The sequence below is a fragment of the Lissotriton helveticus genome, chromosome 1_1, assembly GCF_964261635.1.
Source record: "Lissotriton helveticus chromosome 1_1, aLisHel1.1, whole genome shotgun sequence".
Taxonomy (NCBI): domain Eukaryota; kingdom Metazoa; phylum Chordata; class Amphibia; order Caudata; family Salamandridae; genus Lissotriton; species Lissotriton helveticus.
Genome location: NC_136057.1, coordinates 470,427,629 through 470,444,421, shown reverse-complemented (window position 1 = coordinate 470,444,421; position 16,793 = coordinate 470,427,629). Strand labels below are relative to the sequence as shown.

At 46.4% G+C, this 16,793-nt stretch overlaps 1 protein-coding gene across 1 annotated transcript in view; it reads right to left on the bottom strand.

Moving 5' to 3' along the window:
* Nucleotides 1–3,127: 3,127 nt before the first annotated feature.
* MCAT (malonyl-CoA-acyl carrier protein transacylase) overlaps nt 3,128–16,793 on the bottom strand; it is a 53,718-nt gene continuing 40,052 nt past the window's right edge. The window contains exon 4 of the mRNA XM_078673879.1: nt 3,128–4,765. Within this exon, the coding sequence (XP_078530005.1) occupies nt 4,337–4,765 (429 nt within the window). The 3' untranslated portion in view covers nt 3,128–4,336. The remainder of the gene's footprint in view (nt 4,766–16,793) is intronic.

The window sequence follows — 16,793 nt, the reverse complement described above, 5'->3', positions numbered from 1 at the left end:
AGGCGGGGCTTCTTCCTCTTTTGGCCAACAGCTCTGGGGTGAAAAAAGATTATTGTGACCAAACGGCACAATTTCTGTTTTGGCCGAGTTGCATTTCAGATGGTTATTTTTCATCCGGGCAAAAATCGCCGTAAGACATTCTTTAAGAGTCTTTTCGGCGACTGCCGGGTCTTCATCGAAGGTTAGGACCAGTTGCGTATCATCGGCATACACTATCGTACTAATTCCAAAAGTGGAGATGAGTTCAATCAGGGGGGCCATATACAGATTAAACAAAGTAGGGCTCAAACTGCAGCCCTGCGGTACCCCAGACTGAACCACCATCTCCTCAGAGCAGAACTGGCCCAGCATTGTAATCTGCCTTCTGTCCTTCAGAAAGTTTGCAAACCACTTTGACACGGTGCCTCCTATTCCAACACTCATAAGGCGATGTAATAGAATAGTATGAGACACCGTGTCAAACGCTGCAGAAAGATCTAACAGGATCAGGACAGCCCTCTTTCCCTGATCCAGTGCAGCTCTAATGGTCTCTGTGGAGTACAATAGTGCAGATTCAGTAGAGTGTTTAGCTCTAAACCCGGCTTGATTACGATGAAGAATATGATTCTCCTCCAAATAGGCCACCGGCTGCTTATAAACACAGGCTTCTGCCATTTTACAGATAGCCGGGAGAAGCGAAATAGGCCGTAGATTAGATAAAACTGTAGGATCCCGTATTACCTTTTCCTGTATGGGTCTTACCGCAGCAACTTTCCAGCAAGCTGGAAGTTCCCCTGTATGAAGTGAGGAGTTGAGGATTGAATTTATCAGAGGGTTTACCTCCTCTGTTATAGCTTTCAGCAGTGTTGGCGGGCACGGATCAAATGGTGATCCTGACTTAATTTTAGATATAGCTTTGGAAGATTCATCTAAGGTAATCGGGGTAAAGGATTCCCACACTACCGAGTGTGGCGTTTTATTTGTAAGATAATAGGATTCTTTTGAGAGTTCAAATTAACCTGGGGAAAATCTTTGGTAAGGTTCATGACCTTCTGTTCAAAGAAGGTTGCAATCTCATTGCAGAGGGCCTGAGATGGGGGACTTTCTTGTAGAAGTATTTTGGGGTTCCTAAAATTGACAATTTGGAAAATCTCCTTTTGGTTATTTTTGGAGGCTTCAATCAAGTTCGTATAGTAAGTTGCTTTAGCGCCTTTAATGTCTGCATGGTAAGCTCTTCTAGCTGTTTTATAGGCCTCCCGATCATTATAATTATAATGTCGGCGCCATATTCGCTCTAGGACTCTCACTTTTCCTAGGGTATCTTTTAATGTACAAGTGAACCAGGGAGCAGATATTTTCCCTTGCCTTAATTTAAACATTGGACCCAGAGATGTAATCCTTTCCCCTATGTTTCTTATCCAACCCTCATAGCTCTTATTATCCATGGTCGGATTCCCCACTAATGACGGTCTACTTTCCTTCGCCCAGGTGTTAAGATCTGGGTGTTCAATAATTTTCCCCCAACAAGGGGTTGATATCTTATTTCCGTGTATGACCGTCCTCATTGCCTTCTTGACGTCAGTTTTAAGGCTAAAAGCAATAAATTTATGGTCCGACCAAATTTGAGTCAGAGGGGCTTCAACCTTCAATGTATCTAGGTTTGAGCTGATACAATCCAAAATATGCCCCGCTTTATGTGTGGGTTCCACTGTTAAAATCGACAGCCCCAGAACTTGAAGAATATCTTTAAAAGACTTCACATTTGGGTCAGTGGTACTATCCAAGTGGAGATTTAAATCTCCCAATAAGGTGAAGTTGGCCGATTTAAGAGAGAGACTAGTCAGGACTTCCCCCATACTTCCTAAAAACGGAGTCGCTTGTCCCGATGGGCGGTATATCAAAACCCCAGCGAAGGTAAAAGAATCGTGGGCTTGGAGTCTAAATTCGAGACTTTCTGCCCCTTTAATGTCTGATAGTTCCGTAGTGGTACATTTCAGGGAGTCCCGATATATGATCGCCAGTCCCCCTCCCCGTTGAAGAGGTCTATCTAGCCTCTAGATTAAAAAGCCTAATGGCAACGCCTGAACTATATACGGATTGGACCAACCTCTAAGCCATGTTTCCGTAATTAATAGACAATCCAGGGCATGTTCTGAAATAAGGTCATAAATGCGAAATGCATTCTTGCACATAGATCGGGCATTTATAAGACCGCCCTTTATGACTCTACGTATCTTATTCTCGTTCCCTGATGGTCTTTGGTATGGTTCTACTGTTTGTTTGCAATCAATACAGTTTATCGGTCCTACCCATTTATCCACGTTAAGGGCCTGATGGCAATACATATATTGAGTATTTAGGGCAAGTAGCCTATCGCTGGATATCTTACCAGTAGTCGGTCCTTGGGCAGAGTTTCCGTCCTCTTGCCCGTCCTCAGCACGGACGGGCGCAGACGGGCTGGACTTAGGCTTGACTTCGGCGCGCCCGCTGCTCTCGTCCGCTGCGCGGACAAGTCGCCATTTTCTTTTGAACTCCCGTCAGCAGCGCGAGAGCGCTGGGACTTGTAGTTCCTCCAAGTGACTGCAGTGAGCACAGTTCAAGCGTTTCTGAACACAGTGCCTAATCGGCTGCGTAAACACGGAGTAGTCAGTGCTGGCTAATGCGGGAGATGGGAATGACAGTGTGGCGTGAGTTAAGAATTTAAAAATTGTTTAATTAAAATACGACACAAACAAAGAAAGCAAAGAGACCAGATATTTTAACTTAGCAGCAAACAAACTATCACCCGGCTTTCCGCCTCAGGTGAGCAAAGAGTCTCAATTAAGACCTCCAACAACTTTTTGAGAAACTATCAGTGTTTCTTTGACTTGCCTTGGCAACCTCCTGGGAGCTCCCTCAGTACACATCCAAACCCACAGACTGAAAAAGAGAATGGAAATGTTGGTCATATTAGGTGGCACTGTGGGCTTTCACTCAATGTTGCAGTAAGCCGTAAGGGCTTTGCCTACGTCAGTGCCCATCAGTGGGAAAACGTTTCAAAATAAGCTCTTATGAAACTAATCACTAGATGGCGGAACAATACATAGCATGTGAATCTAACAGAGATTTCAAACTGCAAAATGGCTATTTACCCTGTTGTACAGAATGCACCAATGGAGAAGGGCATCACAAGAACAAGAAACTCCCTACAAACTTGTACTTCAGCTACTTAAGTGGTCCTTTACTAATCAATGTGAGGGACATGCCAAACGAAAAGGGCGTCCAGTTCTTTGTTGCAAAACAAGCGAGGACTACAAGAACAAGACCCTGTGGCTCATTGCAAGACTTCCCTCACATGTGCTCAGCTAATAGTGGCTTTCACCCCTGCTGCACACGATATACCAACATAGAAGAGGGTCCTCTTTTTGGGAGGAGGAACAGGCACCACAAGAATAAAGTGGTCCTTTACACCTGCTGCGCAGGACGCACAGTGCTGCACCTAATCCAAGGGCATACCTGTAAGCACAGAAAAGAGAATAAACTGGGCCAGGTCTCTTAGACCTAGCATTTTAAGTTTATTGTACTCTGTTCTTCAGACACCGTTTGCTGGCGAAAACAAAAACCAGATTAAACTTCAGAATAAATCTAAGGTTAAGAAATATCAATCTGCCCTAGCCAAAAACAGAGAATGAATTTAATGAAGAAACAACACAAACAGAATTATTTGTAACCTCTGTGTTCCTCACACTTTTAAATTCTATATTATAGTTGTTTCACCAGAAAGGCATGCTTCTAGCCTGTTTTTCGTCTACACCACATACTCATGGTAAGTACTGTGTCTTCTTAAATTTGCAGAACATTGTTTCCACTATTCACGTGGATGTTTTTAGGTTTGTATAGCACTACCATTCAGCAATTGTGTGCAAGATACACTGCTGTGCCTACTTCTTTTATACTTTTACATCTACTCCGATAAAACATTAAAAACAGTTATATTATTAAATCCCTATCAAAACCCAAGGACAAAAGGCAATAAGATGATACACGTTTCACTAAAATGTAATTCCTTCCTTGTGTAATGAAACTAGTGCTCTTGTAAAGCGATCAGATACCTGACCTCTTCAGGTCTAGTTCACGCAAAAAACGTTCAGCAGGTCTGCAGTTAAGACAGCTGCATTCGAACAGATTTTCCCAACTGTTAATTAAATGCTTGTGTAACATGCTTAAACATGAAAAACACAGGAGAGTTACCACGCATTTACGTTTTTATAGCGAGTTGCTAAAACTGTTAAAGGTGTATAATTGGAAAATAGTCATTTCAGTGTACCAGAAATATAAGTTGTGTTTAATGACGTTGATATAGAATTACAATATATAGTTATGCTTCTTCTGTCACTTGCGTGTCATCTGCCCCTATATCCACATTTTCGTAGTACTTCCAGGCCTGTGCATTACAAGCTCTCAGTGTTGTTCCCAACTGTTTTCCAGGTCCTACTTCATATGTCCTTGGAAAATCTGTCCCTTTCTTCCTTTCGTAGAGAGCGTGCAGGGTTTGTTCCCATTTCACTGGAGACACAAGCTGCTTCACCAACACTTTCTGAATGTTCTCTGCATGCCTGTATCTCTTACCATCAACATTGCAATAAACAGAAATTAGCGGCTTCTGAAATGTAATTCTTTTTAGCACCTCAGATAAAGGTTCCACGGCAGGTTGCATGAGGCTTGTATGGAAAGCACCACTGACGGGCAACACCCGGGTCCGTTTAAAATGATATTTTCGAGAATTTGTTTGCAAAAACTGCAATGCCTAGTAAGGGGAACATAGGAAAAAATCTGTTACTAGGTGTTTCATAGTTATTTGACTCAGATATTTAAAAAGTCAGTAAGCGCATCACAGCAAAGACTGCACTGTGGAAAATTTTCAGCTCCCAACGGTACAATAAACGTTATTAACACACAAGGTCATCTAACTGGAGCATTAACCCTCCCAACAACATACTGCTCCTATATCGATAGTCACACATCATTTGTATGTCTTGGTGGCCTGAGTGTAGAAAACATAACCTAGAGGGGTGATCAGACAAAGAAAGGGAGCGGACATGCTTCATCATTGGGTTCCGTCATCACACTGGGACTGCAAGGTACCTAGTGTGGGCTCTGACCCAATAGCCAAAGAGGATGGGAGGAGCAGAGTTGTTTTCTTTCAATATGTGCTCTTGGCTGAGGGGCAGAGTGCAAAATAATATAGCGTATCAATAAATCTATCCCATGGTGGGCTTAAATGGTCCTTTATTCTGTTGCCCCCTTTGGATGGAGTTAAAAATGATGAGGACGTGGGCTGCGGTGGGAGGGGGTGGAGGGGTGCAGGGGCGGGGGGGAACAGGGGTTAGGGTAATGAGACTACACTATTTTAAATGGCCAACATGTTTCTGCCAGAAAAGACGCAATAGGATTCAAAGGCTTTTGTCAGGACCAAAGAATGTGCGTCACTCTTCTATTGTGATTAAACCTCCTTTTTTTTTTAAACAGCCATACATTAGACTTGGTAGTTATGGTAGTTGGTAGTTATCAGAGTGGCCCAATCCAAGTAGGGTCTACCTATAATGCCTGAGCGGGTCAAAAACCCCTGCTCTGCGTCATCAGTCCCCACCCATATTACAGAGCTTCACCGCTTCTGCATATCGTTCTACGCGTGGGGCTGGAGAGGGGGCTCTCAGGTGTTATAGGTGGACCCTCCTGTTTGGATGGGGCCACTCGGATACCTATCAAGTCTAATGTATGGCTGGTATTTAAAAACATTTTTATCACAATAGTAGAGTGATGCATATTATTTGGTCCTGAGGAATGCCTTTGAACTTTGAGTCTTTTTTGGCAGAAACATGTTGACCATCTAAGATAGGGAAGTCTCATTACTTCAGTCCTCTCATAATTTTTAGTTCTATCCAATGAGGCACCAGTATAAGGGAGAATTTTCACCCACCATGAGATAGTTTTGACACTTTATATCATTTTACATCCTGCACCTCATTCTATGACATTAACATTGCTCATCTTGAAACAAAACACCTCCACTCCTCCAATTTGGCTACTGGGGAGTCTTAGCCCACACTAGGTACCTTGCACCCCAGTAGGAGGCGGGAACCCAAAGATGAAGCACGTCACCTTAGGGTGAGTGAGGGTTCTCGTCCTAACAGCAAAATGCTCCCTTTCTTTGTCGGCTCACGCCTCTAGGTTATTATGTTCTCTACACTTAGGCCACCAAAACGAATAAATTGTGTGTGAGTAATAATAAACTATTGCACACAGTACAATTTATGTAGAAAAATAAATGCTAAAATGTTATAATGCTTACTAATAGGGTAAATAACAGATTGCACATGAAAGAAAATGATTTGAGTATTTCTACTGACAAAATAATGCAATTTCAATGATGTACCTTAGTATTTCTTTGCCTTTCATTGTAAAGCATCAGGAGTAAAATGTGCCACAGTTAGATTACATAACTTACATAACTCATATTTTCAGTAATGATACTAAACAGTGTTAGGATTCTGACAAAGTCAAAACAATTTTAGTAAAATGAATTTCAAGAATAATTTATGTAGAAATTTGGTAGAAGTAGGCAACATTTAGCCATAATCATTTCTATGTAATAACCCACTGATGACTATTAAGATTATTTCTTTGTATTAATTATTTGGCTTATTTTATTATGCTTGATTCTAATTAGGATTTTACTTAACTGAAAATGAAATATTAATTTTAAATGAATTTGTTTTTTTCTGAACTGCATTATTTCATAGCTGGATACAATGGACTTTTAACATTGTCTTTGAATGTTGCTTTATCTGTTCTCAATGTGAAGGACATTCTTTTAGTGTTCATTATGGGGTGAATTTGTGAAAACCTTAATCCTGCACAGACCTCATGGTTGAAACATTGTTAACTTCCTTTGCGGACTAACCTCTGGAGAAGGAAGAGACAGTTGCTTATCATGACTTTCTGATTAAATGGTTTTGTTTTGTAAACAAATTTTATTGAGATTTTTTGTGTCAACAGCAATCAATAGCACATGAAGGCCTATTTCCTAGTAATTCCCAGCTCGATGGTCACTACTAACATACAGTGCTAAGGCCTATAAATAAAGACTACTGCACATATTGATATGTTGCCTTACAATGACTGAGTCAAAATGGAGAACTAAACAGAAATAAAGGGAATACCCCTCCCTGATCAGTGATGCCCTTAAGCTATAACTGTATTATAAATCACAGAAACACTATAACTGAACTCTCGTGCCTCCACCCAGGCATGTCACTTCCAATTCTACCCTTTACACTCAATAAACATCAGTTATGTATAGTTGTTGGTAGCCTACCATGCCTAATAGCGAAATAGTTCGCTCGCTGCTATCCTGTGCTCGCATATCATGCGAGTGCTAGGGGTGACAATACCGCTGCAGCTAGGTGCTAACATGGCGCTGCCCTATCTACGGTATGGCATTCTCATTGTCTTCATCGCTATCAGTGTCTGGGTCTCTCAATAATCCCACCAAGCAGTCCTATGCTTTGGCCGCTTCCAACATCTTCTCACTACCCGTTCTCTTTGCCAATTGCTGCCGCACTATCCCACCACATTCCGCCCATTTGCTGAACTCCTTCCATCTGGCTAGATTGGGGGCCACTCGTGCTTTCCAATACATCGTGATTTCCCTTATGGCCAGCAAAAGGCACATGTCTATAAATTTGCTAGTGATCTTAGTTTTAGCCGTGTGAGGAAACCAATGCAGCACACAGCGCCATTGCCGGCTCCAGTTCTCTGTCCGTTACATCGTTCTGCAAGGTCACTACCTCAGTCCAATAATTAACTAGCTGTGGGCACCCCTAGATCATGTCAGGGAAATCCGCTCCCTCCCCCTGCATCGTGGACACTTGTCTGAGTCAGTGTTGAAGTATGTTTTGATCTTTGCTGGGGTGAGGTAAGCTCTATGCAAGATGTAAAAGTGCACCAGTTGAAAACGAGCATTCCTGGTGCTCTTCCACGCTCTTTCCACTATGCCGGCCCAGGCCCTATATGGTATCTCTTTCCCTACATCTGCCTCCCATTTGCACATAAGGACATTTAGGGCTGCTAGCTTCTCCTGTGCCTTACGCTTGTATAAGCACATGACCGCTTTCTATTCCCCCGCAGTCTCACTATACATTGATAGCCCAGAGAAGTGCCTGGTTCAGTCAGGCCATCCTTCCAGTGTGCACGAACAGCTGCAGTGAGCGCCGCGTGGAGCAAGAAGTCCGCCCCACCCTCTTAAATCAAAGCGCTCCTGCAATTCGTGAAAAGGCAGCATGTTCCCATCTTCATACAGATCTCCTATAGTAGTCAACCCCTTCTCGCCACAATCTACCAAATCCCACCAGGAGCCTCCATGGGGCAGCGCCTCGCACATGGAGAGCGGATTATCAGGGGCATATGGCACTGCCATGCCTGCTCAATTTAAGCGCAGCTCCCAGCACTGCCTTGCTGTCTTAAGGTCCTCCAGAAGGGCACTGACTCAGATAGGAAGGTCCAGTACGATGTAAGAGAGTACTGTGTGTCAGGGCTCTCTTTTTCCTCCTCTGGACCACGCAGCTGTGTCATTACTCTTTGCGAAAGCCATTGCAGCTGAGCAGCTATATAATAGGTTTCAAAATCAGGAACTGCCCATCCTCCCTCTGATCTTGGACGCATTAATACAGTCAAGGCCACCCGCCTTCTCCCAGTACCCCATAGGAAGCCTGTAATCATGGCCGTAAGCTGTTTAAAAATTTGCACCGGGTTTCAGACCGGCAGGGTCCAAAAGTAATATAATAGCCTGGGAAGGGCCACCATTTTAAGAAAGGCAACTCGCCCTGCAACGGACAGTGGAAGTGATCCCCAGAATTCAAAACTGCTTGCCAGCCCGCTCACTGGTCTAACCATATTGCCCTCCAACATATCTGTTTGTGCATGGTGGATCCTAACCCCTAAATACGGGAGGCACCTGTATTCCCACTGCACTCCTGCTATGTCTTGCGGCCCGCCCCTATCTCCGTCTGTTGGAAACGGCCATGACTTTGGCCAATTTACTCTAAGGCCGGACACCTCTCCTAATTCGTGTAGTAATGCCTTTGCCCCCAGTTGTGCTTGCCCCATGTACTCCAAGAACATGAGCAGGTTGTTTGCATACAGGGCTATGTGGTGAGCCTTGGTAATATTGCCCCATCCTGGCCTTCGCCGCCAGTGGTTCCTGGCCAGCGCGAAGAGGAGTGGGGACAGCGGGCATCCCTGCCTCGTGCCCCGGCCTACCTTGCAAGCTTCAGATATCAACCCACCCGTCCTAACCTGCACCGTGGAGCACTTGTAGAGTAAAGCCGTCCATTCTATAAATGTGTCCCCCAGCCCAAATTTGGCTATGACGTGGAACAAGTAGGGCCACTCCAAACTGTCAAACGATTTTTCTATATCAACAGCAAATACTGCAACTGCGTCTTTCGGATAGGAGTCTGCTTCTAGTATCTGCAGTAAGCGCCGAATATTTAAGGCTGTATTCCAAGCGGGAATAAATCCAGCCTAATCCTGATGGATTATGGTTGACATGAAGGGCAAAAGATGAGTGACCAATATGCTACTCAGTATTTTGTAACCTGTATTAAGCATGGATAGCTATCAGTCCCATGCCGACTTACCAGAATTAATGAGAGGAATGATAACCGCCTCCCTCGTTGCAACAGGAAGTTGGCCCCCGGTGTTTTATTCCGTGCATATGCTTAATAGCTGCCCGCACTTCTCCAATCTCAATATCTCTGCCTAACCAGTCTTGGGAGTTGGAATTCACGTGGAAACCCAAACAAGTCTGGGTCATCTTGCTCTTGATTAAGTCCTTGTAATAGTCCTAGAATAACTCATTTATACCATCTTACGTAAAATAAACGCCTGCCAGGGGGTGCCGGATCTCCTGAATCATCAAGCCTCTGCCCGACTGGTTGGCCAACCAGGCTAGCAGAGCACCGGACTGGTCTCCCTCTACATGTGTGCGTGTGATATAAGCTTTAAACAGCGCAATCAATCCACTTGTCCTGCCATAGCCTCCCTCGCCTCCTATAATTCCAGCTGTTATTTAGCTTCCCAGGGCAAACTTTTTCAACGTCCTGAAGATGTTGTTCCACGTCCCCTAGCTCCGCTAGCGGCACCCTGCGCACACCGACCATCTCCACAATGCTACCACCCAGAATCACAGTTTTAAAGGCGTCCCATTCCACTAAGGATGTGGAGGCTAAGCCCTCATTATCTCCGAAGTACTGAGTGATGGAGGTACCCACCGTGTTGTGAAACACTTGGCCCTCCAAAGCCTCCGGTATCCTGGCTCGTGTCCGCGACCATTGCATCCAGAGCAAAATGGGGTTATGATCAGAGTGTCCTAGCGAAATATTCGCTGCCCTGCACACCGCAAGTACGTCGGGAGAGCATAATAATGCATCCAGGCGCATGTGGCGGTCGTGTAATGCCGAGAAGTAAAAGTAGTTGCATTCTCCAGGAGGCTGAACGCTCCACGTGTCCACTCGTCCCCAACGGCTCTGCCAATTGCGTCTGGCCTCTCAGATCTTATGAGTGGGGCACTAGGGAGTGGGGGGTGTGAGCGGTCCAAAATCACATCTGAGATACAATTAAAGGCCCCACCAAGCAATACCGAGCCAGTGAAATAGGGTGCTAACTTCCCTGACAACTGCGAGAAAAAGGCAGGTTGCTCCGTGTTGGGAACATAGATGCTCCCCAAAGCGATTTCATGCCCATCAAGTTTCCCCAGCACCACTACATATCGACCCTCCGGGTCTATAAGCCTTTCCCTGCACTGGAAGGGCACTCCCCTGCACCCAAATCAGAGCTCCCCGAGCAAATGCGAAATAGGTTGTGTAAAACACCTGACCATGCCAGGCTTGCTGTAACGCTGCTCCTTCATGCGCCTGTAGGTGGGTTTCTTGCCGTAGCGCTATATGGACCCCCTGTGTACTAAACATGCATGTAGCTTATGTCTGAGCCGCAGAGTGCATGCCCTGCATATTCCATGTTATACTCTTCAAGTTATTGATGGCACCCATCCCAACAGTGTCGGAAATTCAACTCTGAGAACAGCCCTAGTGACATGCCTGGCCCTAACAATCCCCAAAACTGAGAAACATCCCCAACTCCCCCTCCCCAGGACAGCTACTGTTAAAGTAGTACCCATCCAAACCATAAAAGAAAAATGCACACTAAGTCCTCTGTCGAATTTAGTGGTTCTGGGGACCGCAGCTGTCTTGGGAGTTCAATAATCAGTGCACATCAGCCACAGTGGAAGCAAAACAATCCGGGACATTCGCCAAATCTCAACAGTAGAAGTGTTCTTCTAGACCCCTGCTCGCTGTAGCCTACTACCCTCCCTCAGATAATGTCATCCGCCGTACAATTGATACTTGTATAGCGCACTACTCACCCGCAAGGGTATCAAGGCGCTTGTACGATCCTGGCTTTCCCTGTGAGGTGTCCACTCCTGGGCACCCCCAAGGTGGAGGCCAGGCATCCTTAGCGTTGTGGGGGCCGTTGTGGAGATTAAGCAAGCTATTGCCCAGAGTTGCAGAGTGGGACTCCATGATTGGAATAGGCACCGAGGCAAGAATTATCAGGTCCGTGGAATTTTTGAGCTCAAGACCCACCGAGGCAGGTAATTGAACCCTTGTCCCGGGCTAGACCTCTGCATCAGGGTCTGCCGCTCTAACCATTGAGCCACACTTCTCCACTCAAGTCACCTCGGGCATCCATTCCTCGCTTGCATGGGACGTGTCTGAGTAGTTTCTCACAGAGTCCCCGGTAGTGCCAGCGTCCTCTTCCTCTGACACTGGAGTCGGTTCCTGTGCTACTGCCACCACGGCCTGCAGTGCCTCCGCCTGCTTCCGTGCCGTCTGAGTGAGTGTGGGTTTCTTCTGGGTTCTGTTGCGGATACCGTGTGAAACAGTCAGAGGTACCCCTTAAATTGTCAAGGGAAATGAGGTACAAATACCGAACAAAAAGTGTAATCCGCGAAATTCCCATAATTATTATGTGTTAGCAATTAGTCTTTTGGGATTATTATGTTGTTTTAGATGATTGGATCAATTGTATTGTGATAAAATATATGCATTTGTGTATTTTATGATAATTACCAGAACAAGGATTTTTTTTATAAAATAATTTATATATACTATAGTTGTGAAGATATCAATGTTTAACATTCTATAATTTGTTTATATTATCATTGGGTCAAGGGGATTTCACTTTTTGTTCCGTTGCGATACAACAGCTTGATCACAAAGTTCGGTTTAAGGCTCGACCCTGCGCCTCCCCGGCGTTCTCTCCTCGCAGTGTCTCCGTTCTGTAATTCTCCAGCCAGTCCAAAGCGTCTTGAGGAGAGTCGACATAATGTGTGCTCCCATCTATGACGACGCGCAAGCGGCCAGGGACATGAGAGAGTACTGGAGGCCCTCATCAAGCCGCGCCTTCTGAACCGCCATGTAAGAGGCGTGCTTCCTCTATACCTTCAACAAATAGTCTGAAAACAGCATAACCCTAGCGTTATCCACTGTGAAGGGGCCATTCGCTCTTGCTTTTTGCAGAACACCCTATCACGAAAATGGAGCAGACGGGCCACCACACGTCTTGGAGCCCTTCCCAGCGACAGCGGCTTGGCCGGTACCCTGTGGGCTCTTTAGAGTGTGTAGAAAGCAGTGAGGCCCTCCTGGGCTACAACACTCCTGAACCACTTCTCCAGGAAGGTCACCATATCACCCCACTCTGTTCCTTCCGGAGCCCCACCACCGGCACATTATTTCTCCGATCATGTCCTTCTGTATCTTCGGCTCTGCGTTCCAGAACATTTACCCTGACCATTAAGGCCTGCATCTGCTGTGCCATACCTTTCTGCGCCAATGTCAGCTCCATAATACTGACTTCAGGTTTCTTGACCCTCTCCAAGATTTTTTTGCGTTCATCTCTTAGCAGGCCAAGCCCCACTGTAACAGTACTGATATCCTGGTGGAGGGTCGCCTTCGTGTCTGCTATGGCTGCCAGTATTTGCTGTAGTTGCTGCTGCACTAGGTCTTCCTCGGCAGTCCACGTCTGATCCAAAGCATCTTCCTCCTGCTCCTGGGGGACTCCAAACTGTCGACCCCTGGGCTTACCCATGGTGGCGAATGCTCTCCTCGGGCCTCTCCGCCTCGACTGTTGTCCGGTGCTCTGCAGTTAAGATCCAATCCACAGCTACAATGCCCAGGCTCTTCCCCTGCTTCCCAAGTCTCCAGCCACCAGGTCCGCTAGTGAGGGTCATCCGCTCAGTTCCAGACCCGCCAGTCGCTGTCCCCACTGAGGGCGCTGGAGTTTCACTCTGTCAGCCACATGTGCCTCCCGTTAGAGGTCCTGAAGTCTCCAGGCCACAAGCAAGTAGACCCCTACATGCGCTACGGGTCACAACGAGGCGCTCCTATACCAGCGCTCTTGCTGCGGCCGCCATCTTTCCGGCCAACAGTGCACACCTTTCCACCAACCAAAACAAGTAGCTCCTAGCCGAGTCCGGGGGAGGGGCTCCCCTCAGGGTTCGTCGCCCAGTGTTCCAATGTCTTTGCCAGCAGCCCCTTTCAATAACTGGCTTAGCTTGATGACTGCAGGCCCCCCAGTGTTTGTGGGTCCCACCCGTGCACGGGTCTACGCCAGGCAGCGAACTGTACTCTCCCTGGCGACTCCCGCCTGCAGCGCCAGGTTCAGACCTCTTGATCCCTCAACTGCCGTAAGTCTGCCCCCCCCCCCCCCCCCGGGCGCTGCTCCGGGCCAATACCAAGCGGTTCTACAAGGAGTCCGGCCAGTGGTCCTTGAAAGTGGCCCAGTCGGAGGCCAGGGGGTCTCAGCACAATCCTCCAGGCCACCCTGCCCCTCGTACCTTTCACAAGCCGTTCCTCGTCTTCGAGCCAGGGAATGGAGAGCTCGCAGCTCTTGGCAATTGCAGTGACGCTCCCGGCGCCCCAGGGTTCCACCGAGCCCCCGCAAGCGTGTAGGGCCCTCACCCCAGGCCAGCTCACACATCACTGCCAGCGGGTGCTCGGTAAGCTCTCTCTGTCAGCAGGGATGCGTCTGCTTCGCCTCCATGTGAAAGAGTCTGGTCACCTGGTGCTCCTCGATGACTCTGTAACCCGTACCGAAATGCTTAAAATGTAACTTGTATGCATTGATTTTGGAACATTAATACAATAACCAAACCATTCTAAATTTGACAGTCTGTTATTGTGTCCTTCTACTCTCTTTATAACAGTGCTATTTAGTATTGATTTTAGATGCATAATGAATGAATGAATGAATGAATGAATGTAGTCTTGTAAAGCACAGACTTAGCCCAAGGGCATCATGGCACTGGTGCGGAACAACCGGAAACAGGAAAAATAGAGCTTAAGCAAAAGTATCAGGAAGAAAGCCAGGTTTTTAAGGCCTTGCGAAATAACAAAAGAGAGGCCTGGCCAGAGATCTTTAGAGGGAGAGAGTCCCACGGTTTGGGTGCGGCCGTAGAGAAGGCTCTGCCACCCCATTTGACCTTCTGAAACCTAGGAACAAGAAGAAGGTTTTTATATAAAGATCTGGGGGCATAATGCTGGACAAGCGACGATGTCTTCAGAGCCGGCATCATAAAAGGCTTCGTGGGTCAAACACAGGAGCTTGAAAGTGATCCTGCGGTCCATCGGAAGCCAGTGCAGGCTCCTAAGCGCTGCCTTGGCTGAATTGTGTCTTGGAAGATTCAGCACCAGCCTTGCTGCCGCGTTCTGTGCCATCTGGAGCTGGTGGATAAGGCTCTTGTTAATGCCCATGTAAAGGGCATTGCAATAGTCCAGTCTAGAAGACACTAATGCCATTGTGGCGTGCTTACGTGCATCAGGGGAAAGATAGTGGGTGATCTTCCGGAGGGTCCTAATAATGCCGAAACAGGTGGAGACAGTCCTGTTTACCTGAAGATCTAAGGAGAGGGCAGTATCCACTATCACCACCAAGTTTTTCCCATGGGAGGCCGGGGAAGGGCACTCCCCGAGCACGGATAGCCACCACTCACTGGACCAGATTTCCTGATCCTTCCCAAAGATCAGGACCTCGGTCTTCTCTCCATTCAACTTCAGGAAATTCTCCACCATCCACTGGGAAACAGCCTCCATACAGTTCCTGAAATTGAGGGCACAGTCCTTTACCGTATGTGTACTGAAGACAATTATTTGGGTGTCGTCCGCATATGACAACACCTCCAACCCAAATGATCTCACCACACTTGCAAGGGGTCCACATAAATGTTAAAAAGCTTGGGCCTTAAAGAGGAGCCCTGTGGGACCCCACAGTGCAAGGGTTTGGGGGCAGAGGTGTACTGGCCCATCTTCACCCTCGGTTCTCTTTCGCAGAGAAAGGTGGCAAGTAGACTCGGAGCAGGGACCTCGTCACCTATCTCTCCTAATCGGGAGACCAGTATATGGGGAGGCAGGGTGTCGAAGGCTGCGGTGAGATCTAGCAGAATCATGAGAGTGGTATGGCCAGACTCAACCTGGGTGCGGATGTTAAGGACTGCCGTAAGGGCAGTCTCCATGCTATGTCGTCTCCGGAAGCCGTGTTGGGATCTGTCCAGAAGGTGGTGGTCCTGTAAATAAGTGCTGAGGTGGAGATTTAGATAAGCCTTCAACATCTTAGCAGTGGCAGGCAATAAGGAAATGGGTCGAAAATGTTTCAAATCGCCCGGATCCAGAGAGGGTTTCTTTAAAAGAGGCTTCACAATCGCTGTCTTCCACACAGAGGGATAGACTCCCTCAGAGATGGCACAGTTCCTAACACAGAGAGAGTCATATATTGTTTTCATAACACAAAGTTCTGCTGCTTTTATTCTATGTTGCAATTGCAGAACACTTAGTGTGTGTAATTCTAGTTGGATTAAACTTCTTCAGGAGGTTGGGCCTACCCATCGCAATACTTTACTTCTATAGTATGGTCCTAAGAGGGTTGTATTTGAACCTGATCTCGAACTTGTGAGTTGGGTTCAATTAATGGTCCTCATGGGGTGACCAACATGGATTTTGGATCCCCTAACCACCACCCCTCACTATCGATAGAGAAAGATCCATCAGAAGACCATCACCTCTGTGGTAAAGTGCAGTGAAAAGAGTTGAATGACTGTAAAGGGCCCAGTGTGGTTACTGTAGCAAATAAAGACAGAAAAACGCTTTTGCTGGATCAATAATTAAATCAGTCCTAGCCTCTATTGTCTAAGTAGTATGACTTACATACCAGTAAGCCTCTGCACTACACTAGGGCAGCATGATCAGGGTGAGGAGAGGAGGCCATAGGTTGGCATACAGGGGCTCTGTCCTGGGTTCATGGGCAAAGGTAAAGTAATTTTTCAGAATCTTATGTTTCAGCTTTCCCATTTTCTCTGTCTCCATTCACCATCAATATTACCCCCTTTTTCCCTACCCCCTCTAACTCCCATGGGAGTTAGTTATGCACTAGAACCTAAATACCCTAAATATGTTCTTTTTTTAGGGTAAACTGAGCATCAGGAAGACACTGGATTTGCACAATATATCACAGTTCAATGGAAATGTTGAAGCTGGAATTCATATACCGTTGGTTCAATGATCTGCAACTTAGCCACAGGCATCAATTTCTTCTCTCTTTTCTCAGTTCACTTTCCTCAATATAGATTCTCGTTTTCTTTTTCTTATTACCCTCATATGCTTTTACCGATCTCCTTCATAATCTCTCCATTAACTCACACTCCGCATCCCCGTTTCTAAATA